The 23,596-nt window shown below is 39.8% G+C and overlaps 5 protein-coding genes across 7 annotated transcripts; 2 read left to right on the top strand and 3 right to left on the bottom strand.

The window, feature by feature from the left end:
* Window positions 1-62: 62 nt before the first annotated feature.
* LOC102791134 (uncharacterized) lies at window positions 63-2,913 on the bottom strand. Of its 2 annotated transcripts, none has more exons than XM_035907987.2 (4): window positions 2,039-2,913; window positions 1,815-1,933; window positions 1,294-1,399; window positions 63-1,196 (listed from the first exon to the last, which is right to left on the bottom strand). In XM_035907987.2, exons 1-4 carry the CDS (start codon window positions 2,313-2,315, stop codon window positions 310-312), a joined length of 1,389 nt encoding a protein of 462 aa, XP_035763880.2. In that variant the 5' UTR covers window positions 2,316-2,913; the 3' UTR covers window positions 63-309. The 2 variants fall into 2 exon arrangements, with proteins under 2 accessions (XP_035763880.2, XP_006791370.2); XM_006791307.3 differs by having other exon boundaries at window positions 65-1,193.
* Window positions 2,355-5,824, top strand: vac14 (vac14 homolog (S. cerevisiae)). Its single transcript, XM_006791308.3, has one exon. The coding sequence runs from the start codon at window positions 2,673-2,675 to the stop codon at window positions 5,043-5,045; it is 2,373 nt and encodes a 790-aa protein (XP_006791371.2). The 5' UTR covers window positions 2,355-2,672; the 3' UTR covers window positions 5,046-5,824.
* A 2,311-nt stretch (window positions 5,825-8,135) lies between these two features.
* Window positions 8,136-11,011, top strand: trim35-13 (tripartite motif containing 35-13). Its single transcript, XM_006791311.3, has 6 exons — window positions 8,136-8,598; window positions 9,507-9,602; window positions 9,700-9,930; window positions 10,027-10,049; window positions 10,120-10,238; window positions 10,328-11,011. The coding sequence occupies exons 1-6, from the start codon at window positions 8,191-8,193 to the stop codon at window positions 10,864-10,866; spliced, it is 1,416 nt and encodes a 471-aa protein (XP_006791374.1). The 5' UTR covers window positions 8,136-8,190; the 3' UTR covers window positions 10,867-11,011.
* Window positions 10,077-17,776, bottom strand: slc27a1a (solute carrier family 27 member 1a). The gene is made up of 13 exons (XM_006791310.3): window positions 17,355-17,776; window positions 16,915-17,082; window positions 16,422-16,816; window positions 14,822-14,989; window positions 14,142-14,211; window positions 13,948-14,039; window positions 13,759-13,868; window positions 13,435-13,644; window positions 13,221-13,347; window positions 12,979-13,116; window positions 12,325-12,489; window positions 12,056-12,202; window positions 10,077-11,968 (listed from the first exon to the last, which is right to left on the bottom strand). The coding sequence occupies exons 2-13, from the start codon at window positions 17,079-17,081 to the stop codon at window positions 11,811-11,813; spliced, it is 1,947 nt and encodes a 648-aa protein (XP_006791373.1). The 5' UTR covers window position 17,082; window positions 17,355-17,776; the 3' UTR covers window positions 10,077-11,810.
* Window positions 17,777-18,074: 298 nt separating this feature from the next.
* ptger1c (prostaglandin E receptor 1c (subtype EP1)) lies at window positions 18,075-20,168 on the bottom strand. 2 transcript variants are annotated; one of them, XM_087840342.1, is made up of 4 exons: window positions 20,107-20,168; window positions 18,510-19,236; window positions 18,400-18,461; window positions 18,075-18,254 (listed from the first exon to the last, which is right to left on the bottom strand). In XM_087840342.1, the coding sequence occupies exons 2-4, from the start codon at window positions 19,228-19,230 to the stop codon at window positions 18,075-18,077; spliced, it is 963 nt and encodes a 320-aa protein (XP_087696468.1). In that variant the 5' UTR covers window positions 19,231-19,236; window positions 20,107-20,168. The 2 variants fall into 2 exon arrangements, with proteins under 2 accessions (XP_087696468.1, XP_006791372.3); XM_006791309.3 differs by lacking the exon at window positions 20,107-20,168 and having other exon boundaries at window positions 18,400-19,258.
* Window positions 20,169-23,596: the final 3,428 nt, after the last annotated feature.

The raw sequence follows: 23,596 nt of genomic DNA, 5'->3' as shown, positions 1-23,596 counted from the left end.
CCCTTTGTACTCACATGCATGTTCATCGTTATAAACCTTGTTACTAAAACTGACAAATTTGTGAGTTTTGAACAAAAAAAGCAACTTTAAAAAGTAAAAAAATGTAAGAAATTATATCATAATGTAAACATTTGCATTTTATTTGTAAAGTCAAAACACCAAACTACTAAAATATTTTTCTTCCATACAAGAGTTTTTAAGCACAACACTACAGACTACAATTTATTACAGACATAACATTAACTATCCTTTTGCTAAAGTTTTAAAACCATAGAAGAGGTGTCAAAGTTGATAAGTTACTTCAGTTTGTTACTGGATTGCTGCTATCATGTTCTTCACGTGTCTCCTAGGTATGGGCCTCTCGCCTACAACCTCTCGATTTATATGTGCCATTAAATGATGGTTGAGGTTCACCTTCTGCGTGAAGGATTTCCCACATTTAACACAGCGGAACGGTCTCTCGCCCGTATGGATGCGCAGATGACACTTCAGATTGCCTTTCTGGGTAAACCCTTTCCCACATAAGCTGCACCTGTGGGGTTTCTCACCTGTGTGGACAACGTAGTGAATCCTCAGAGCCGATGGGTTGGCAAAGCTCTTCCCGCACAACTCGCACGACTTACTGATTCTGTGAGATGGAACTGGAGGCAGGCAGCTGTGTGAGTTTAACTTGTTCCTGTGCGGGAAGTGTTGCTTACAGATGCTGCAAAAGTTTGACTTGTGTGACTTCATGTGGTGTGTTAGAGTGCCCTTGTGAAAGAATGTCCTGTTACATATTTGACAAGTAAATCTCTCTCTGTTTTGATTTCTGGAAGTTTCTGTGTTGCGCACATTAAAGTCATCGTGAGACTCTTTATCCACAGCAGAGTCTTTTTCTGTACTGTCTACTGGCATTGTTTGCTGCTCGTCATGGCTGGGCCCAACTTCAGTAGTGTTTACTGCTGGTTCCTGCTGACTTTCCTGAACAAACTGAACATCATCATCATCGTTGTCATCCTCTTCGATTGGAATGATATGAGTGCTGAAAGCTTCTTCTGTATCATTGATGGATACCACCTGCACAGATGGTTCTTCAATACCACCCAACGATACCTGTTCCCCATCTTGATCAAAAGACAGACTGCAAGTGCTACCATCGAACGTGTAACCAATAGAAAGTTGCTCTGATTCCTCAGCCATGCTGTCGTCATGTTCTGCTGCACAAAAGCAAAAATTCAAACACTGAAAAAGCTACTAAAGCTGCTACATCTGCAGGGTATATTCCCCTGGCTAAGTTCTTCTTCCCTCACTTACCTTCTGTGCTGAGCATTTCCTGCTGGCAGCTACTGACAGCATCCCCCTCGTAGTGTTCCTCTTTGATCTCAGTCACAGTTATTTGGTCAGATAGTGCTGTCACAGACTACAAAACAGAAACATCCGATCCTAAATTGTAGTTTAATACAGCAATGTTTTGTAACAGTAATGGTTTGTCAGTTGTAACTAATGATGAAATGATCAGCAGCAAATTTTGATATAAAAGCAAAACAGAAAGATGCTGTGGGAAATGTGCATGTGTTTTGATTTTTTTTAATATCATAAATATTCCATATTATTCCAAATGAATTGTTTGGCATTACTTTGTTTACATTTTATTATTAATCACATTTAAAATAAGGTCTGCTTTTCAATGTGCATAAGCAGAATGTGTGTACCCTGGTAATCAGTATTCTATATTAAACCATTTCTATATTCTGTCCGTCTGGAAACTCTGTTATAAAATGCTCATAGGCATAAAGACAGCAAATACGTCATACCCGAGTCTAACTTGCTCTCACCTTATCAGGGGACTGTGGTGAGTCTGTGTATCTCTGCAGACTGTACGGGTCTCTGTCTTTCCATAGATTCATGCACCAATCTTTTCCAAAGATCCCCTCTATGGTGGGAGGCCCAGGCACTAAAGAAAAGTCAAACAATAAAAGCATGAAATAAACACACAACAAAATACAAAAGTGATGGCGATCACGAAATCAGATTTGCTTTTGCGAATAAATTCAGCTACCAGCAGCATCCTCGTCTCTGAAGCACACAGTTTGCACACCCACATTGCGATAACTTTTGCACAAACTAGGGGCGTCGCTTCTCACTATAGTCAGCTTGCACTCCAGGCTGTTTACTTTCTCTGCCAGGGCTGAATTTGCAAACAGGAGCCGAGACAGCTCCTGCCGCAGCTCAGCCGAGTCTTCGTCCACAAGTTTGCAGACCTGGCTCAAAGCAGACCTGGCCATCGTCTCCATGATGGACGAGAGCTGCGAGTGAAAAGAGCGGCGGCTCGCCATGGCTGCTGATTGTGGCTACGACACAAACAGCTCAAAGAAAGTATGCTTAAAATCCAACGTGCGAAGTCGTTAGCTAGCAAAGAAAACGAAAACGCTCATTGGCTGAACACGTAACTAATCAAGCTAATCTGAGGTAACGATACACACAAAGCGGGACCCAAATAAATGTTGCAACTGTGACGTATTTCCGGTGGATGTAACCGGTCAGCTGCGTTGTATTAGAAAGCTTCCTGGTTTAGCAAATGAAAGCAGAAGCAGCTGACTATCTCTTCATCAAATTAATTAAATGCAATACGTTTCCTCGCATATCGACGCAGATTTGAGCAGACCGGATCCGGGACCAACGCAGCTGCGAAAATGAACACGGAGAAAGACTTTTCGCCGTTGACGCCCAACATCGTCAGGGCTCTGAATGATAAACTGTACGAAAAGAGGAAAGTCGCAGCTCTAGAGATCGAGAAGCTGGTGCGGGAGTTTGTGGCTCAGAACAACGCCACTCAAATCAGACATGTGATCCAGATTTTAGCCTCGGAGTTTGCCCTCTCTCAACACCCGCACAGCCGGAAAGGTGGTCTCATTGGACTGGCAGCTTGCTCCATCGCCCTCGGAAAAGAGTCGGGTCTGTATCTGAAGGAGCTCATTGAGCCTGTACTCACGTGTTTCAATGACTCAGACAGCCGCTTGCGCTACTACGCCTGTGAGGCCCTCTATAACATAGTCAAAGTGGCCAGGGGAGCTGTGCTGCCCCACTTCAACCTGCTTTTTGATGGTCTCAGCAAACTTGCAGCAGATCCTGACCCAAATGTAAAAAGTGGATCTGAACTCCTGGATAGACTACTGAAAGACATTGTCACCGAAAGCAACAGTTTTGACTTAGTGGCATTTGTTCCACTGTTGAGAGAGAGAATCTACTCCAACAATCAGTATGCCAGGCAGTTTATAATTTCTTGGATTCATGTTCTGGAGTCTGTGCCAGACATCCACCTGTTAGACTATCTCCCTGAGATCTTGGATGGGCTCTTCCAGATCATGGGGGACAATAGCAAAGAGATTAGAAAGACCTGCGAGGTGGTGCTTGGAGAGTTTCTAAAGGAGATTAAGAAGATTCCCTCTACTGTGAAGTTTGCTGAGATGGCCAACATATTGGTTATCCACTGCCAGGCTGCAGATGAGACCAAATTAACAAATGATCTGATCCAGCTGACAGCTATGACATGGATGAGGGAGTTCATCCAGCTTGCGGGCAGAGTGATGCTTCCGTACTCTTCTGGCATCCTGACTGCAGTGCTCCCTTGCCTTTCCTATGATGACAGAAAGAAGAATACTAAAGAGGCTGCTAGTGCTTGTAATTACAGTCTAATGAAACTGGTCACTCCTGAGGATGATGAGGAAGAGGAGGAGGAAAGGCGTGAAAGCACAGGGTCACCATCCAAGGAAAATGACAAGCCCAAAACAGAGACAGACAGCAATGATATGCTGAATGCATCTCAGGAGTCTGTTGGTTTCAGTAATATCAGTTTCTTCACTCCACCAAGTGCTGATAGGCCTCAGGTAACTCTGGACCTGGATGGCATTGTTCAGGTGTTGGACCGCCACCTTCACGACTGCTCCACTGGCATGATGACCCGCATAGCTGTGCTTAAATGGCTTTATCACCTCTACATCAAGACACCACGCAAAATGTTCCGCCACACAGACAGTCTCTTTCCCATGCTCCTGAAAACTCTGTCCGATGAGTCCGATGAGGTCATACTGAAAGATCTGGAGGTCTTAGCTGAGATAGCATCATCCCCTGCTGGCCAAACAGACCAAAATTTGTCCTGTGACAACACTGACAATAAGGTGGTGCTCAAGGTGCCAGAGGATGTGAAGCCTGCACAGCAGTCCAGCACAGGATCCAAGGGGGTGGACTCATCCCCCTCCACTCCCAGTATGAACTCTTATTTTTACAAGTTCATGATCAACCTGCTCAAGCGTTTCAGTCTGGAGAGAAAGCTTTTGGAGAACAGAGGAGCTTTCATCATCAGACAGTTGTGTCTGTTGCTTCATGCAGAGAACATCTTCCACTCCATGGCTGACATCCTGTTGAAGGAGGAGGACCTTAAATTTGCATCCACCATGGTTCAGACACTCAACACTATCCTGCTCACCTCAGCTGAGCTCTTTGAGTTGCGCAACCAGCTGAAAGACCTGCGCACTCAGGAGAGCTGTGCTTTGTTTTGCTGCCTGTATCGTTCCTGGTGCCACAACCCTGTGGCGACCGTTTCACTTTGTTTCCTCACGCAGAACTACAAGCATGCCTATGATTTGATCCAAAAGTTTGGAAATCTCGAGGTTACAGTTGACTTCCTGATGGAGGTCGACAAGCTTGTACAGCTTATAGAAAGCCCCATTTTTACATACTTGCGTCTGCAGCTCCTCGATGTGGAGAACAACCCATACCTGATAAAGGCACTGTACGGTCTGCTGATGCTGCTGCCCCAGAGCCAGGCCTTTCAACTGCTCTCCCACCGCTTGAGTTGTGTTCCCAATCCAGAACTCATGAGGACTGTAGATGAATCCAAGTATATGGACTCTAAACAGCACGTGGCTTCCAGACGTGCCTCTCACACTCAGGTGGATTACAGTGAGCTGCTCCAGCATTTTGAACGTGTCCAGAGCAAGCACCTTGAGGTACGACACCAGCGCTCTGGGCGTTCCTCTGATCACCATGACAGGAAGCTGATGTGAAGTTATTATACCATAGTAGGATGAGATTTAAAAAACAAATATCAAGGAGTGAAATAATAATATGGTTGTAAGATGAGAACTGTTGCTGAAGCCAAATAGTATAACAATAGTAAGTAAAATTTTAAGTGTTTGCTAATGAAATACTAGGTAAAAATAAATCAAATAATCAGAATATGTATTTAATACATTACACTACTAGTTAATTTCTTCTGTGTAAATTTAGTATGGAAAATGTACATAGTTGCTCATAACTCATCTAATATTGGTCGTATCAGGCAATATCTTGAGTTCCCATTATGCCCTGTCAGTTTGTTTTTCTTTTTAACGGTAAATTAAACATTCGCAATGTTTCGTGTTAAACTGACAATCATTTACTTTAATCATTTATTCTAGAGTTAAATGGTGCACAAGTAATTCACCATGTAATTCAATTTCCACGTGAGCCACTGTATTTCTGTGGTATACTTTGTTTAGTAGTACTACTAGAGTTTATGTTCAGTTTGGCCTTAACCTCACTTTAGCCAGAAAAGAAATCTCTTTAAGATTGACTGCGCTAAAGTAAGACTTCAAACTTGAAGGAGCTGATGAATGGTATATGCTGTTGGTAAACCCATGTATGGGCTGTTGTTTTGTTTCACAACAACTTACTTACACACTTTGAGCATTTAATTCTTTTGCTTTTTTTGTACAGTGTCTGTTCTGCTTACTCATCAATGCTCTTTTGTCTTTGCACATTTGTCATTCCAATGTGAAAATGATTAAAGTGGACCATGTGATTCGAAACATTTCAGTGTTGTTTTTAAAATGTCTTAAAATAACAAATAATTACTATATTGTTAATAGTCAGACATTTTCTTTTAGAAAGTTAAGCCAACTTTTGCACCATATTATCAGTATTTAAATTATGTTTGAAGAGAAGGAGTTCTCAGTTTTTGTCACATTGGGACACTGACTGGGAGTTATTCTGTCATAATAGGCTGTTAATAGTAAAAACAACAACAACAACAACAAAAATCCCCTCTCGCCCCTGCTGGCGGTCAATCCTTCAAGATCATGTCCTCTACCAGAGGCCTGGGAGCTTGAGGGTCCTGTGCAGCCTCTTAGCTGTTCCTAGCTCTGCTCTCTTCTTAACAGAGATCTTAGATGTTGTTCCTGGGATCTGTCATATAAAACAGAAAATCCTTCTTTTTTGTTTTGTGTCAAAGAATTTATATGTGAATTTATAAACAGTCTAGTGTTAACATTACATTACATAACATTACATATATTACATACTTGTTACTATCATTATAAGTATTATTATTGCTATTACTATTACTATTATTATTTTAGACTTGGTTAATTGCTTTCCCCACTGTCTTTCTATTCTGTTTTAGGCCTGTAAGTGTATTGTTAATACCAAACCTTTTCTAGGATCTTACTTACATAAGGAATTCCTTAATTATTCCCAATGTTAATTAATTCTTCTACCAGAAAATGTATTTTAGTGCTGATCTTTGTACTTGAAAGAGGGAGTGACAGGATACACCCTGGACAGGTTACCAATCTATTGCAGGGGCACCTAAAAACAGTTTTCACTTAATCAGTTATAATCATCGTGGCTCATACTTTGTCTTTTTTCATCACATACATACAAGAGGAATATTTTCACTTGTGTTCTTTAAATTTTACATTAGCCTAGCTTGAAACCTTCCTCTAATATGTGTTAATTTGTGGTGAAACTAAAGGCTCTGGGACTCTCCCACTCTATTTGGCTACAAGGGGATACTTATTTATATGTAATACATGCACAGTGATACAGATCTTTTTGGTACTGAGTTAAATTTCCAAATGGTGGATGATTGCTGCTGCAATGTATGTGGAAAAGCCTTCTTGACTAAAAGTGTCCTCTCTATTTTAAAGACACTCGGCTTCACACATCCATAGTGGCAAGCACATGGTGACATATTTTTTTCCCACTCTATCAGGAGATCAGAAGTGAACTGTAATACCTTCAAACCTCATCATGTGACTAAACACATAAATCCACAGAGCAAAGCAGCAATTATGTGCTTTCCTAATTATTTTGATCTCATCCATTTAGAAACCATTTACAAGTCAGTATCATTGTAAACAGCTGAAACATGATTACAGAGCAAACTCTCACATGACTGTAGTGTTCATATATATATGCAGTATGTGTGTGTTTAGGTTTGTTGGCTCTGGTGTTGCTATTAGTGTCTGAACTGCTACCCTGGCTCTGGCATGAGCACAAATCAAATTTTCACTTTGGCATCTCAACAAGACGGCAGGCGGCTAAAAAATAAAATTAACCCACTTTATTTAATGTTCATGACCAGATTAATCTCAAAGTTTACACGCCTTGTTTGGATGTGTTAGGAGGCTTTTTAGGCAAAGGTGGACATAAAAAAGAAGCAACATCTTTTTCACTCCATCACTAATATAATAATTGGACTACAAATTCCTAAGAAATCCCTGTGCCGTTTTCCCATCAACACTCTCAACCTAATTTGGGGTGGGTTGATTGTAATAATTAGAAACAGGTCAGCTTGCTTTTATAGATGTTTAAAATGGACAAATCCACCGTCATGACCACCATGTGACTGTTTGCACACCTTTTTTGAATATAAGGACTACCATAAGGGATATGGAAAAGTGATGTGTCACTTCCTAAAAGCCTCATGTCCAAAGCTAAACTTAACAGAGAAAAAATGTTCCAGTGGTGATGACTTCTTTCTATTTATACTCCCACCCTGAGTCTTATTTTGGACATTGTTTCTTAGTCCCCTCTTTTATTACACACAGACTTCAGAAACTTCTCAAATAACAAGAGGCGATAATAACATAAGTGTAATGAGAAGATTGCTGAGGGTGCAGCTACTCTATCATCACTATTCTCCCTTCTGTCATCCCTAGGATTATATTATTTGTGTACATCTGAATAGATAAAATCTCTTTGATAAAGCGATGTTTTTTTCTCAGGGGTGGTGTTTATTTGAGAAAGCGCAATCTGCATGCACAACACAACACAGCATGCCTGTGTGAGCTGAGATATTAACACTTATTAATAAGGCTAAGAAGTAGCCGTCCAGCACATGGGAGTGGCTTTGGATCCTGTCATATCATCAAAGCTCTGTGTAGAAGAATGGCCACCAGACGTGCTCATACTGAGGATGACCTTTCCTGCCCAGTGTGTGGACATATTCTAAGTCAGCCTGTGGTGCTCACTTGCAGACACAAATTCTGTAAAGCCTGTCTGAAGGACAGCTGGGACACACAAGACAGTGGGGATTCACATTCACACTACTGTCCTCTTTGCTGGCGCCGTTCCTCTATGGATCAAATAGTCGTGAGCACTGTGCTCGAGAAGGCCTGTGAATCCTTCAAGAAGGACAGAAGCAAGAATGACCCAGAGGCTTGCAAAGAGCATGGAGAAAAGCTCACACTCTTCTGTGTGGAAGACTTAGAGCCAATTTGTGGTCTATGTGGGAAAGCAGCTGCACACTCTGGGCACCGGCTTTATGCCATCGGGGAAGGTGCCCATGACTGCAAGGTAAGCATGTTAAGGTCACAGGGATACTCAGACCATTTACTTTTTGCAAACAGAAGTTGCACGGTTTAATTAGATCTCCTTATCTTAAACATAAATAAATTTGCACAAAACAATCTCTATCTGCAAATGACGCAATGGATAATGAAAAAAATGTTTGTTGATGTATCAGCCACAGTGTTTGCAGGGTAAATTACATGTCAATGACTACAACCTAAGATTAACAATAGTAAGGTTAAGCCTGTGTAATTAAGGATATGTTGACAGTCCTGAATAGTCTGAGAGACAATATTTCAGAAGTCAGCCTCAAATACTGTTTATCATTTTATAAACAGGTGATGCATCATGTTGCACCCAAACTGTATTTTAATTGAAATCTTCTCAAAAAAAAAGTTTTTTCATTACTTTTGACTTTACTCTTCTGAACTTCTTTTGTATTTCTCAGAGTCTGATATGCTGATACATTATGTGTGAAGCTTTTTTTCTGGCAGTGTTCATTAACATTCTAATAATAGATTTATATATTTGGTTTACTGTTGCTATTGCTGTGCTAAAAGAACTGAAACTTGACTCCCACACGGTTTCTCTGACGCCACATTAACTCTGCTCATGCCTTCTTCTGCCTGGTCTCAAGACCAGTAAACATTTAATACTTATCTGGAAAATAAAACTATAGGAGCCTATATTATACTCCTGTTTGGATGCTTGATTTTGTTTGTGTCACCAGATAAAAAGATATGTCTCTTAAAACCAATGCTGATGTAATGTGCAGCTTTGCACTGACATGGAATGCTGCCATGAAGGGTATGCAGCAGCTGAAAGCCCCACATTGTGCTGGCAGCTTGGCCACCTGCCAGAGTGACCTTGTTTTAAAGAGTTGATGGCCTGTCTTTTTTTTTTTTTTTTTAAAGGAGGAACTAAAGAGTGCACTCTTACCATTGAAAGAGAAATTACAGCTGTACAAGAAGACAAAAATGGTCTGTGAGGAAATGGCAGAACATGCCAAGGTACTGTCAGTTCCATCAGTTCCAAATGTTGCTTTGGACTTCAAAAAGAGCCAAGGTGCGGAAGCAATAATTACTCATCAATCATGTGTCTTTCCAGAACCAAGCTGAACAGACTGAAACACAGATCAAAGAGGAATTTGAAGCCCTTCACCGTTTCCTTAAAGAGCAGGAGGCTGCCAGACTTTCTGATTTAAAGGCTGAGGAGGATCAGAAGAACTTAATGATTAACCAGACGATTGAAGAGATCAACGGTGAAATGGCATCTCTTTCCAACACCATCAAATTAGTTGAACAGGAGATGTCAACTCAAGATATCCCATTTCTTAAGGTAGACCAGATCAATTAGAACAGCAAGCTGACTGTAATGTTTTTATATATTTGAAAGTATCATTTGATAAATGATCCTCTTTATTTTTACTTTCAGAAATACAAGGAAACAATAAGGAGGTAAGTGCTACCACATCCACTTCAGCTTATTAACAATATTCACAAATTAACTGCTCGAGTATCTTTTCAGAACCTGGCAAAGTTCTCCCGATCCACAAATGGTATCTAGTGCTCTGATTGATGTGGCCAAGCACTTGGGCTCTCTGAAATATAAAGTGTGGGAGAAGATGAAGAGGATAGTCAAATACAGTGAGTTTCACACACAGAATTTGTTTGCCAGATTTACTGTCATGCTTTTATGCCTATCACAGCACCAACTTCTTACTTATTTCCCAAAGCTCCTGTGATTCTGGATCCGAACACAGCAGCTAGCTGCTTCATCATCTCCGAGGATCTCACAGTTGTGCAGAACTCTACCCAGATTTTCAAGCTCCCAGACAACCCAGAACGTTTTGACATCAGTGCTGAGATGCTGGCTGCTGAGGGCTATTCCTCTGGACGCCATAGTTGGGATGTAGAGGTGAATGACAACACCTACTGGGTGGTCGGGGTAGCCAGTGAGTCAATCAACAGGAAGGGTAAACACATTCTAACACCAGCAGAGGGATTCTGGACTATAAGGTTTCGCAATGGAGAGCATAAAGCCTGCACAGCACCGTGGGAGCCGCTCAACATGACCAATAAGCCAGATGTGATAAGAGTGGTTTTAGACATGGACAGAGGCAAGGTGACCTTTTACGACCCTAGACAGAGAACACCCCTCTACACCTTCACAGATGTTGTCACACCTAGAGCCTTTCCTTACTTTTGCACTGCTTGCAAAGAGCATCCACTGAAAATTCTACCCTCACGGATATCCTTATCAACAGAACAGTAAATCAACTTGAAGACATTATGAAATTGTTCTGTAAATTCTGTGGCTCTTCATAATGATCCAGGTTACAGTAGGATATTAAAGTAACCTTTAATTGCTTTAAACAGACACAGATTAAAATCTTTCATTTGAGTTAAAAAATTTCCAACAGATCCATGATTGTGAATATCTTCCCAAGCTTTACAACTACATCTTACAACAGTAATGAGATTTTTTTACACAATAACAGTTACTATATGTGACCTAGTATTGTATGATGAAAATATCACTTCTGTGATTTCGACACACAGTTAAGCTCATATTAAAAAAAAAAGTCATTAAATACCAATCTTAGTTTCATAAAAGGCACATAAAACAGCAATGCTGGCATATTTGTAAACAAGTGTCCTCAGAAGTTCAGATTTGACAAGTGGGATTAGTTTCCCATTGCAATAAAAATGTCAAAGATAAAATGTCAAGGTTAGTGTTCAAGCTAGTAGCCACATACACTGCATGTTGAACTCTGGGCTCTTAGCCTCATTCATACACACAGCAATAACACTAAACTATTGTTTAAACCTATACAGAATTAATCTTGCAGCACAGTTTATAAACAGGTACATATCATGTAACAAAGTTTAACCTGACTACCCTTTTTTCCTACTCACATTAATGTAAGATTTCTACTCCACTTTATGATGATGATGCTCAGATTTTAAAAATGGACAAAGATGCTATTAAAGGGAATAAATGCCCACACATCATGTTCTGGTATGTTACTTATACAGTGTTAAAACATCATCTGTTACAGTACTCTCTCCATGTCGGAAGCCCGCTCACTCTCTTCCCTGCAACTGTGGTACATCAAGGCTGAGTGATGCACACACTCCTTTATCCATATATTACTCATTCTCTGAAAAGTAGCTGTTTAAGTAAGGGTCCCTGACTGCCCTGCTAAAGCCTCCAGATCATAAAGACATTCTTCCCTCGACTATAGCATTGTATAGCTCCTCATTCATGGCCTCGTAACGTGCACCTCTGGTGTTTAAAAAGTAGATCTTGTCATTCGTGAGTCGTGGGTCGAATCCCTCCCTCTGCAGCCTGGTTTTCTGGATTTTAAATGTACCTATACAGAAATATTGATACAAACAGATTATAATTTGCTTTCATATGTAGTCATTAGTGGTAGCCTAAAACTAAAGGAGCATTTTACCAGTGGTGTCTACATGTGGGGAGATTCTCAGGAACACAGGGCGAGCATACGGAGGAAGAACTCGTTGGATATTCTGCAAGAAATTGCTGCAGTCAAAACTCCCCGTGGCATCTGCAATGGCAGCCATGCCTGCCTTACCTTCCACACCTGGAGTTAAGCATAGAAATAAATAGTTGTAGTATTGAGTTATTTTAAAATCACTAAACAATAAAGGGGAACTACATAGTCCCAATGCAATGCTAAAGGCAGTTAAGTACATGAACCATTACCTGGCACTGCCACACCATACACTGCAACATCAGTTTGACCCAGAAGATTGCTTAGTATACCCTCAACCTCAGTGGTGGAGACGTTTTCCCCTCGCCAGCGGAAGGTGTCCCCACTGCGATCCCGGAAGTACATGTAGCCCAGCTCATCCATCACTAACACGTCACCTGGGGTGGAGGTAAAGCAAAGTACCTGTGCGGTTTTTACAGCTATTAATCACTGACATGAGTTATTTAAACTTCCAAGTTTTGTTTGAATAACAATTACCTTGAACACTTGAAAAACACAAGTTTAATGTAGCAAATTTTAAAAATGTGATGTGCAAGCTATGCAAGCATAAACAATGACAGACAGAAAAATGGGTGAAGCTCCCACTACATTGATAATCAGCTGTAGCAAGGTGGATGTCACAGTAAAAGTTTATATATAAACTCTGATAACAAAACTTTGTGCAAGACATCATTATCAACTTGATCATATAGTAATTTGCTGATTTTGCCAGGTAACAGGGAGAAATGACTCCAGGTGATCTGAATGAACTTAATCTATTTCCTGCCAAGCCGACTGAACTGCAGTAGACTTCATGAATGTTTGTTTAGAAAAGACGAGGGACAATAATTTCTTTATAGGTGCATCAAACAAAAATGATTCCCAACCTGATAAATAAGCAGAATCATTTTTCTTGAAGACATTGTGAGCGATCTTCTTCTTTGTAGCATCCTGGTTAGCATAGCCATCAAAACGCCTTAATGGGTCTTGTTGGTTGATGCGGCCTACCAGAAGGCCTGGTTCCCCTGCAAGGCATGGAGGACTATAATTTAGCACACTAAGAAGACCAGCATAGGTCAAAGACTCCCAAAACCCTTCAAGTTGTAACTGCTGTATAGATGTTCAGTACCAGGGCGGCAAGGCACACAGAACCCACGGCTGTCCCGAACAAGTTCCATAGTGTCTTCATCAACCCTCACCAGACGGATGGGGTACACATTGGGAAGAATACGGCTGTTGAATCCACAGGCTCCCACCTGGCAGGACAGAATTAGCTAAACTCTGATCCAATTAACATTGTAATAGTGAGGACATGCATGTAAAGTTACATGGTAGTTGCTGACCTTGCCATCCATGTTAGCAATGCTGCAGTTGCACTCGGTGGCCCCATAGAACTCGCCAATCTGCGCCACCCCAAAACGCTCCATGAAGGCTTCCCAAACACTGGGGCGCAATCCATTTCCCACAGCAAGCCGTACTTTGTGTTGCTTCTCAGCTGGCCGCACGGGCTGAGACAAGAGGTAGCGGCAGATTTCCCCAATATACTGCACCACCTACAAGCCGAGGGAAGAAAAAAAAAATCTTATTGTTCAAAACCTCATGGTTTATGAATAACTTCAAAAAAAACTATTATAAATGCCATACTAATGAAATCAATAGGTGCTTACAGTGCAGTTGTACTTCATACAATCTTCCCAGAAGCGGCTGGCAGAGAATTTTTTCTTCACTACAACAGTGAGGCCGTGGATCAGACACTGGCCAACTCCAATAATGTTTCCTGGAAAGAGAAGAAAACTTGATCAAACCTTGAAGGTGAAACTGTAGTCATTAAAAATCTGTAGACTAGCACCACATACCTGCTGAGTGATAGAGAGGCAGGCAGTCATAGACAATGTCATCAGAGCGCATGCGAAAGGCAAAATACCCAAAAGCAGCAATTCTGTAATAGCTGTCAAAGAAAATAGAGATTCCCAGATAAACATTACATGCATTAACTTTGAAGAAAGGTGATTTTTTTTTCTTTTGGTAGTGATTCTTCAAGAAAACATACCGACTGTGAACCACAATGGCAGCCTTAGGCAATCCCGTGGTCCCCGAGGTGTAAATATAAAATAGGCGGTCTGCAAAATAATAGAATATAACATAAAAATGCACCCTGCAAATTTACATAGTGTTTTATCTACTGCTGGGATGGCATTTTGGAAACCAATGCATTAAAGAACTGAAAATGCAGACATCGTTTCTACTTTGCTTAATATTTCCCTTGGCAATTTCATCTGAACTGTTATGTAAGGTATATCTGAAGCTCACACCTTTAATAATGGCTTATATGTTAATTCATCTAAGACAGATTTACCACTGGGCTAGGAAATGGTTTATTAATATCCAGGCTGGACAGTGCAAGCAAGTCACTCTTATCTGCTCCAGACAGCTGTCTATGAAAAATAAATGCAACTGTCATAAAATGACTCGCATTATTAGCCAAGTATTTTCCTTATCAGGCTTGAGATATATAATTACTGGAAAGTAATTTTAGTTTTGAAATAGCAGTGTGAGAAAAATGAATTACTATGGCGCATACACTTTGGGAATTCAGAATCAACCAAGAACCAAAGGTTAACAGCTACACACACTGTAAGGAAATTGTTTAAGAAGGTATCTGAAATGGAGTCACTCATTAACATACAGATTAAGTGTCAGAGTGAGAGCTGAGTTTAGTGAGATACTCACCATTCATTCCTTTAGGGGGAACACAAGGCGATGGGGGATGTTTAGGTGCAGCAGCTAAAATAGGGTCCAGAGGTTGAGCAGCAAGACAGGCTAACTGTTCTGCACTGAGGTCTCCTGTACAAAATCGTACCATGGACTGGCTCATGGTGGAACTGATGTCCAACATAGCTGGCGTTCAGGAAGAAACATAGTAAGATATAAAAAGGGGATATAAGTCAGCTCAGTTCAGACTCTCTAGATTGTATGTGTGTGATCATAAAGTTGTCCAACACCATTAGATGATTTTAATTTAGCTAGTGCTCTTCAAGGTCATAACCTTGGGTAGTAATTCACCACAATCTGCTATTTTTAAGATCACTTCTGAACTCTTACGTTTTGATCACTTGGTCTTCTGGGATTCTCATTCGCCCTTTAACTTGAATTCCACTTTGGTAAAGGGGAAAGTTGCAGGGAATCTAATCACATACTTGTGTTGGTACAGCCAAAAATTCCTGGCATTTGCCAGTTTGACACAGTTGCCAATGTTTTCTCTCCGTGCAAGTTTGAGATTCATGGAATCCATGCCACTTGTAAATGATTAGAATAGGACTTCCACTAAGTGATTTAAAAATAGCACTGGAAACTAACTAAAGAGCTCAAGGTCGCACAATTGAAGGAGAGATCAGCCAAATTCATATCAGGTATTGTCTCTGGCTTTTAGAAGTTGTATTTAAACTGCGTTAACTAGCTTCACCAAGAATTTCATTGGCAGCATGGATGCCAACAACAGGTGCAACTCATCTTACATTTCATAGGCCCTGTCATTATTATTGTTTGTTTTACAGCAGGCTGAGGGTCGCAGATGCCGACAGAGTCAATAAACTGATACTGCCAATATTGTTGTGATGGAGCTGGACTCCCTTGTTGTCAGAGAGGCGGATGTTGTCCAAGATAAGGACAATTCTGGACAATACCCTCCACCCACTCCATGAGTGCCCAGTCACAGTAGCACGTTCAGTGAGAGACTGAGATTACCTAAATGCACCACTGAACCACACAGGAAATCATTCCTGCCTGAGGATCTCTTTCTGTACAATTTCTCCATCTAATGCACAGTACACAGTGCAATAGTTAAAGCCTTAATATTTGCATATGCTCTACAGTGACAATAACAAAATAAAGTTTTACAGTTTAAAGATTACAGAGTACAGTGTTACTCATATATTTAATCTCTGTAATATTCTGGATATTTATAATTGAGCTATTTCTTATACTTTGTAACTTTGTAATATTTTAGATTAGTTCAGTCTGTTACTGTTCTTATTGTCTTGGAGCAACTGTAACTACATCATTTCCTTAGGGATTAATAACATATTCTAAAACAGACTGAGTGTTAACAACGAGACACCACCTAAGATGACCATCTACTATACCGTTACAGATATCAAGCAAGGAATCTGTAGCTGAGACTAGTTGTATTGTGGGTGCAAACATAACACCTGTCCCTTGCTGACAGTATAATACTGCATCACAGATTTATACAAACGGCTCCATTTATACAAAATTAAAACAAATACTCATTTTATGATCAGCTCTCTCTACATCATCTCTACATTCTTACCATCCGCCAGCTCAGCTCCGAACACAATCGCCCGTGACTCTGATACCCCGATACAGTGCAGAAGAGGATCACAGCGGAGACTAAAGTTGATGAGTGCAGCTTCCACTCCAACTTTGGCCAAACCCAGCCAAAGTGCCACATGCAATGGCCTACTTTCCATGAAAAGGGCCACAACATCTCCGGAGACCCATCCTTGACCTCTCGCCCAATGGGCGACTCCATTTGATATCTCATCCAGCTGGGTGAAGGTCCACATTTCTCCTGTGGCCTCATAGATGAGAGCTGGTTTATTTGGGTGGAGTTTCACTGTCTGGGCGAAAATGGAAGGAATATTGCTTCCATGGTGCATGTAGCGCCATAAGGCCAGCTTCACTCTCATGAGCACATACAAGCCACTGGGGAGTGTGACAAGAAAAATCAGGTCTAAGCACAAAGATGTATACAGATATACACGCAAATGAGTCACAACTTTATGTAGACGTCGTTAACTTACTTGAGGTCTCTCTTGGCCGTGCGTGCTGCAATGTAGAAGTATTTCCAGCTGCTTGTGCCAAGATATACCCCAAGACCTGCTGCCAGACTCCAGGGCCAGGACACCCCGAAGAGACGACACAGTCCCATGGACCCCAGAGAGGCTGAAACACTCGCTGCATTGTGCATTCTTGTCACAGTATAAAAGGAGAAAGACGAAGCTTTTAGCAGAAAGAACTGGCTTGAGCTAAAGCCTACATGAGTTCCACTCTGGAGGCTTAAAGTACTACAGTTGCGGGTCAGTACACACGACAAACTTTTGCAGGTTGTAACTAACGCATTACACCACTGAACGGAGATTACGTTTTTAAAGGGAATTCAGCTCAAATTTAAGCATCGTGTGTGAACAAGCGGCATTTAACGAACCACTGTTTACTCACAAACTTTAAACGCATAACTTACCTACAGGTCAATTAGACAGAAGCACTGTCACCTTTCACCCGATAACCTCGCAGGTCGGCCCGCCTTATTATTTAGAAAACCAGCGGTATTTCAAATCGTCCTTCCGTTTGTTGGGAGCGTCGAGAAAGTCCCCAATGAAGCGTTTTCAGGAAAATCCGTATTATTTTATTTCCAAGTCTTAGCACACTTTTACTTCTTACAGCGCAGTTGTGCTCAAGTATTTATCAGTTTATTCAAAGTACATTTATAAATATGTCAAACATACGTTAGCGAGTCCAGTCACGTGTCCTCTACGAGCCTGCGATTATAATTTGTGCCCAAGTGGCACAAATGTGAATGAGAACAGTTAAACTCCAGCTGAATGTGGCTATTTTCTGTACTCCATATTGAACAGAGTCGCTGCCACAGAAGCACCACCCACCACGGGCGTTAACCTTCTCCTGCACTTCCGCTATTTGTTAAACTCACTGCTTGTCAAGCTTTTCTCAATTTTGATTGGTCAAAACTAACACCGCCCCATTGGCCAATCTGCAAGTAGCTGCTATTGATGACAGAACCGGTACAGACTACTAAATGTTGTGAAATGTAGTTCAAGTCCGCCTCCATCTCTTATTCACTAACTGCTTGTGTAAATAAGCTCTTGGTTTGTTAATAAATAGAAAGTATCTATGTTCTCAATACAAAAAGTCATGAGTAATATAGTTAATGCAAATAGTGGAACTATGTTCGTGTCAGGGTCCATCTCTGTCCACAAACTCCGAAGAGCACTGTCTTCCTCAGTAAGATGTAAACCCAGGGGTCTAAGATCTGATTCCAGGAGGCTATACGTAAAGCCACATAGATGAGCTTTTGAGCTGATGTTCCAGGGCTTTGCTTGAGCTGCACCAGAAGAATTTGGATCTAAAATGCAGGAAAAAAATGAGAGAAAACAATTATGTGTTATTTATTCTTTGTCCCTTTTTATTAATCCGATCTAATATTAAAATAAATCATATCTAAATTATTATAGAAAAAAAGTCTTCAGACTAACAAAAGCAGCACTCACAAGGAAGGGGCTCCAGCAGACACAGGAAACAACAGTGATGACTAGCAGTTGCACCATTACTTCTATATCCAATGAAAAAAACAGCGAAGAAGATGATGTACATGATTCACGACGACCAAAGTGGGTTGTGTGGTTTGTTTGACCATTGGGGGTCTTCATTCTGGCATGCACCAATGAGGCAACACTCATCGTGTTGCTGAACAGGGAAAGGGTGAGCGCAGTGAGGCCCAGACATGAGAAAATCAAAGCCAGGTAAGTGTCAACTGCAAAACATGGAGAAGTAACTCTCAAAAAACACCAGGTGCATGGATATTGGATAGTATAAGTCCCCACTTTGAGTAAAGGCAGAATTGCCAGAACAAGTGCAAGAGCGGAAAGGAATAACACCACCCGTACCACATGAGCCACAGTAATCATAGTAACACGACAAAATGGCTTAGTGATGGCCACACAGCGCTCCACTGCCATAGCACAACCGAACAGCAAAGGGCACAGGCCAAAAAACACCATATTTGTTCCAAAGACATCACATAGTTTCATAGTATACTGATGATTCATGTGGAGATACAGTGCAAAGGAACCTAGGATCACATGACCTCCGAGGTCAGCCAAAAGCAAAGCCACTGTTAGAAGTAGGAATGGTGCTTTGGACTGGCGGCAGAATCTACCACGAGACTTAGCCAGGATGCTCAGTGCAGCAAGGTTGGAGATGGTGCCAAATAACATTGTGAAGCAGGATATTGCTAAGCCTGAATTGCTCATGGGAGGTGGGACGCTACTATTCGGCTGGCCACATATCTGATTCAGCTGGCAAGTTGTCATCATGTCCATTGATACCTACAAAAAGAAAAATTATGAAAAAGTTTAAAAGAATATGCATTAGTTAAAGTCTACAATTTTTTTTTAGCTAATTTCGACCTGTTTTGCAATCTAGATATCTAAAGTAAATCATAGACAACAACACATCAGAGAAGTTAAAAACAAACAAACAAAAACTCAGTAGATACATGCTTTACTGGGCAGCTCAAAGTAATAATAAGTGGTATGTTTCTGACACATGGGATTTAAAGAGCATTTAGATGAGCCTCTATTCCCTGGCAAGAATGAAACGCAGTAGATAAAACCCTGCTTTTATTCCTAATAAATGATGTAGACTAATAATGCTTAAAACATGCCTCAAATAGGGTCATGCAACAGGCTTGATTGAAGTACACGAGCAAATCTATAATAGAACAGCTGAAAAAGAAAACAAAACAGAGTGCTGCAATGCCCCAGTCAAAATTCAGACCTCAACTCATCTAAGAGAGCTGTGCATAAATGAACTGAAGCAACACTGTAAAGGAGAGTGGGCAAACCCGAGTTAAACTGCACTTGAGCTTTTGATGTTATAGGCCTGAGATAATAGAGTAACATCAACTAGAGCTTTAATGAATATGAATAATCTCCTTTGGTCTGATAATCAGTTATTTCAGTAAGTCTGAAATCATTACAGAGGAATTCAAGGGTAATACTAAGAAAGTGTCACTAGTGTCCAAAGAAGGTTGTCCTCTAACTATGACTGGATCTGTTTATTTCTTTTTTTTGGGTAAGTAAGAAATGTCTTGCCAAGATCTCCCCACAATCACGTTTGCTTAAATTATTTCAGTAGAGGGAAATGTATCTAAACATATAGTATTATTTCTATGTAGTAAATTGCCATTAACTTACCTTCAGACTGCTTTGGATGAACACTCAAAAGGAATGAAGGATGATGAATGTGCCTCTTGATAACACAGATGCCTCATGTACCAAATCACAGTGTGATCACGGTTGCCTACGGTTATTTACTTTCATTCCCCTCCCCTAATTTTTTTTCTTGTCCTCTGAAAGATCCTCTTCCTGCCTGGTCTACCTTTCTCTTTCTCTATCTGCAGGCAGGTTTCTCTGCATACTATTCTTCCCCGTCTGAACATGTCCTCTAATGTACTCGTAAGAGATACTCATTTGGAACAGAGTAGAGCTCAAAAAATGTGTGTCAGCCCAAATGTTAAAATATAACCAGAGTTAGTCCTCACTAAGTCCTCCAGCATGTATACACCAGACAAAAATCATCAAAAGAGTTTGAAAGAGTAGATGATAATTAGATACTTAGATGCACCATCACATGCTAAACAACATCCTAACAGGTATCTCACATATTAAAAATTATATTATTGAAAAAGTATTTTAGACATGTGTTTAAACATTTTCTAAACAAGGAATTTGCAATGATAACTTAAACAGCATTATTCGTAAACCTATGTGTAGACTTCAGAGTTGTTCAGAGTTGTTATCTGTGATCTTACGTAAACAGGAAGGAAGTGGAGACAGTCTCCCATTTCCTCTCTGAGTATAAGTCTTTGAAGTTGAACCCTCAGATCTAAGAAACATAAGGGGAAAGATGAAAAATGTCATTGAATCTCATGGAATGGAAGTTATTTTCTGTGAGCTGTTTAACCGTGTTGGCTCATATTTACATTATTTTATTTCTGCTAAACGACTAAAGAAAAAATAGATCTCTTTATCCTTCCACTGTTTTTATTTTCCAGATAAAATAAAATGAATGAAGTCGGAAATGTCAATACACAAAGGCCTAAAATATTACAGAGAATATGTATTCAGTTTAAAGCTTCTGAAAATGTAAAACAGAAAAACATTAAAATACAATTTTGTCTAATTTAAAGACATGTCAGAAGGTGCTTCTGGATGACACAAAAAGCATTATTATGTTACCCTGTGTGGAGATCTGCTTTATCTGTTTAATCTCTTCAAGCTTCTTTTGAAAAATAAATAAACAGAAATGAAATTGAAAGGAAATTAATGTAACAAGCTTTGTGTTATATGTAAAGTCATGTTACCAAGAAAGTTGGAGTGCTGTGTAAAACGCAACACATGCAGACACAAACACACACGATGTGAAATAAACGTTTTGAAAATTGTATATTCTCTGTGTTGCATCAAGGATTCTTTTAAAAGCACTGTAAGTGTAAGTGTTAGGACATTGAAGGGAAGAACTGCTGTAATACTTTTTATCTTTATATAATGTTTTTTAGTCTTTTCTTCCCCCTCTCACAATTTTTTGTGCCAATGTGTTCTTGGCACCAAATTAAAAATGATATTATTTCTTCACAAGCAATCAAGTTTGACAGTTTTTGTGTTCCACATTCTTTTTAAAGAAACCATCATTTTTTTTGGCCTAAAAAATGTTATATATGCAGTTTATCTTTTGTGATTTCATCCCATCAAAGAAAGTATCTGTAGCTCATCAATGACACTGCTGTAAAGCCTGTAGCAATAAAAGCACAATGTGACTGGAGTGGGTTACAATCTGACAAGATTGGTTAGAAATGCATTACATGTTGGCATGTGATTACCAGGGTAAAAGGCAGGATCTCCAGCAGCTATCTCCATCTGGATGTCCAAATTAGCATGCTTAGTTGATAAAGCTGTGCTTCCTTTGGATATAACAGGCCCCTTATGTACAAGCAGGTCCGCCTCTGAAACCAGACAGACTTTTCTGAGCATGCGTTGCTTTTTTGCTAATACTGTATAAAATATAAGTTAAAGGTTGAATTCTACTTAACGAATGGTCAAAAAATTCAACTGATTTACCTCTATTTAATGTTTATGAGTAGAAAATATATTAATCTCTGAAGTGGTAGTTAAGTGCCCTATGAATCTCAGAGCATTTCCCACTAAGACCAGAACATGTGAAACTTTCCTTTTAGAATTGAGGACTGCTCTGGGCAAGAGGTCATCAGTCAAATTCAGTAATCTCTACAGGCACAGGAGAAGAGAAGGAGATGGAGTGAAATACAGTTAAAGTCAGAAAATATTTAGCCCATGACACAATTTTAAATAATTTATTTCTGTTTCTCAATAGATGAGAATGCAACAAGTTAAAGCTAAGCTAATGAAACTCAGCTTTAATTCAAGCGACTCAACAAATAAATAAATGAACAAATTAAAACATTATTATAATTATTCCTATTTTTCTACCCAGTCACCTTTACTAATGCCCTTTGTCTATTTATTAATTTATTAATTAAAGTCATAAAAAATTAATCAGAAAGAAATTAGCCAGCGCAACACGAACAGTTTCCCACATCCATCCATAGGGTCACCAGACTCTAGCCTACAAAGAATGTCCTCTTCATTCAGGTCCACTGATTTTTTACTGTCTCTGAGCTCCTGAGAGATTTATTTGAGATAATTCACAAGGGCAGTTCAGTTTTTTTGTATTCTCACTGACTCAAAATGGTTCCATTTCTGCAGTGGAAATGGGCATTATTAAGAACAAAAATATTATTGATCATTAAGTGGAAAAGAATGGATGGATGGGTTTTGAGATTAAAGTAAAAAAAAAAAAAGAGATTAAAGTAATAATTCTATTTTGAGAAAAACATCATAATGTGGAGATTACATTTGTTGTTTCAAGACAAACTGCCACACCTGCTACCCTCTACAAAATGCCCCGTGTAGATGAACAAATTGATGAGCTGTCTTATTGTGTTTTGTGATACAACATACATCCTCTTTATTGAACAAGGGTGTAATCATCAATACCGTTGCATCTGTCCATTGCCAGCCATTTCACTACAAATCTGGCCAACTCTTCCAAGTTTGTGCATGCTTTTCTTTCTGACCTATGCAGCTGTCTGAAAATTAAGCTTTTACAATTTAATGTAATCAACCCCTGTAGTAATTTTCTAAATATTACAAATCTAATTATATTGTTATATAACAATGCCTAGAGACGATAAAAATTTTGCTGCATTATGTCATACTTAGCGCTCACCTTCTCATTGTTCCAGATTCCCAGACAAGTTAAATCAGCCAGATTTTAGTCTGAAGCCAGTGTTGCAGAAACAGTAATAACTGCCTTGTGTGTGGATACATGATGCGTTGTGAACACAGAGATTTCCTTTTTGAAATTTGTTAATGTCTAGATGAGCAGAAAGAAGACATTTAAGAAGAGCTGAGAAAAAAATCTTAAGCCATCACCTTAAACACAGAAAAGAAAAAGTTTGTTGCAAACACAGATTTCATTTATTCAGTGTTATTTCAAAAAAGCATATTACAGATTATACATGTCTATATATTTGCATCTATAGATATAGATAGATATTACATAAATTATATATTGGTGTCAAAATGTAATATAAACAAATCATAAAAG

The sequence above is a fragment of the Neolamprologus brichardi genome, chromosome 4 (genome assembly GCF_056152115.1).
Source record: "Neolamprologus brichardi isolate AB-2024 chromosome 4, ASM5615211v1, whole genome shotgun sequence".
Lineage (NCBI taxonomy): Eukaryota > Metazoa > Chordata > Actinopteri > Cichliformes > Cichlidae > Neolamprologus > Neolamprologus brichardi.
This window is presented reverse-complemented; position numbering and strand designations above follow the sequence as displayed.

Bases quoted from the DNA above. Each gene is read 5' to 3' on its own strand.
- vac14 (XM_006791308.3), top strand. From the start codon at position 2,673: ATGAACACGGAGAAAGACTTTTCGCCGTTGACGCCCAACATCGTCAGG.
- slc27a1a (XM_006791310.3), bottom strand. From the start codon at position 17,081: ATGCACAATGCAGCGAGTGTTTCAGCCTCTCTGGGGTCCATGGGACTG. The intron at 12,203-12,324 runs GTAATGGTTCAT...GCTTAACTCCAG, and splicing joins GTATGGTGTGGCAGTGCCAG to GTGTGGAAGGTAAGGCAGGC. The intron at 11,969-12,055 runs GTAAAATGCTCC...ATTTCTGTATAG, and splicing joins CCCACATGTAGACACCACTG to GTACATTTAAAATCCAGAAA.
- LOC102791134 (XM_035907987.2), bottom strand. From the start codon at position 2,315: ATGGCGAGCCGCCGCTCTTTTCACTCGCAGCTCTCGTCCATCATGGAG. The intron at 1,934-2,038 runs GTAGCTGAATTT...ACTTTTCTTTAG, and splicing joins CAGAGACGAGGATGCTGCTG to TGCCTGGGCCTCCCACCATA. The intron at 1,400-1,814 runs GTGAGAGCAAGT...TCTGTTTTGTAG, and splicing joins CACCACAGTCCCCTGATAAG to TCTGTGACAGCACTATCTGA.
- ptger1c (XM_006791309.3), bottom strand. From the start codon at position 19,230: ATGGACATGATGACAACTTGCCAGCTGAATCAGATATGTGGCCAGCCG. The intron at 18,255-18,399 runs GTGAGTGCTGCT...CCTGCATTTTAG, and splicing joins TCTGCTGGAGCCCCTTCCTT to ATCCAAATTCTTCTGGTGCA.
- trim35-13 (XM_006791311.3), top strand. From the start codon at position 8,191: ATGGCCACCAGACGTGCTCATACTGAGGATGACCTTTCCTGCCCAGTG. The intron at 10,050-10,119 runs GTAAGTGCTACC...GTATCTTTTCAG, and splicing joins TACAAGGAAACAATAAGGAG to AACCTGGCAAAGTTCTCCCG. The intron at 10,239-10,327 runs GTGAGTTTCACA...TATTTCCCAAAG, and splicing joins GAAGAGGATAGTCAAATACA to CTCCTGTGATTCTGGATCCG.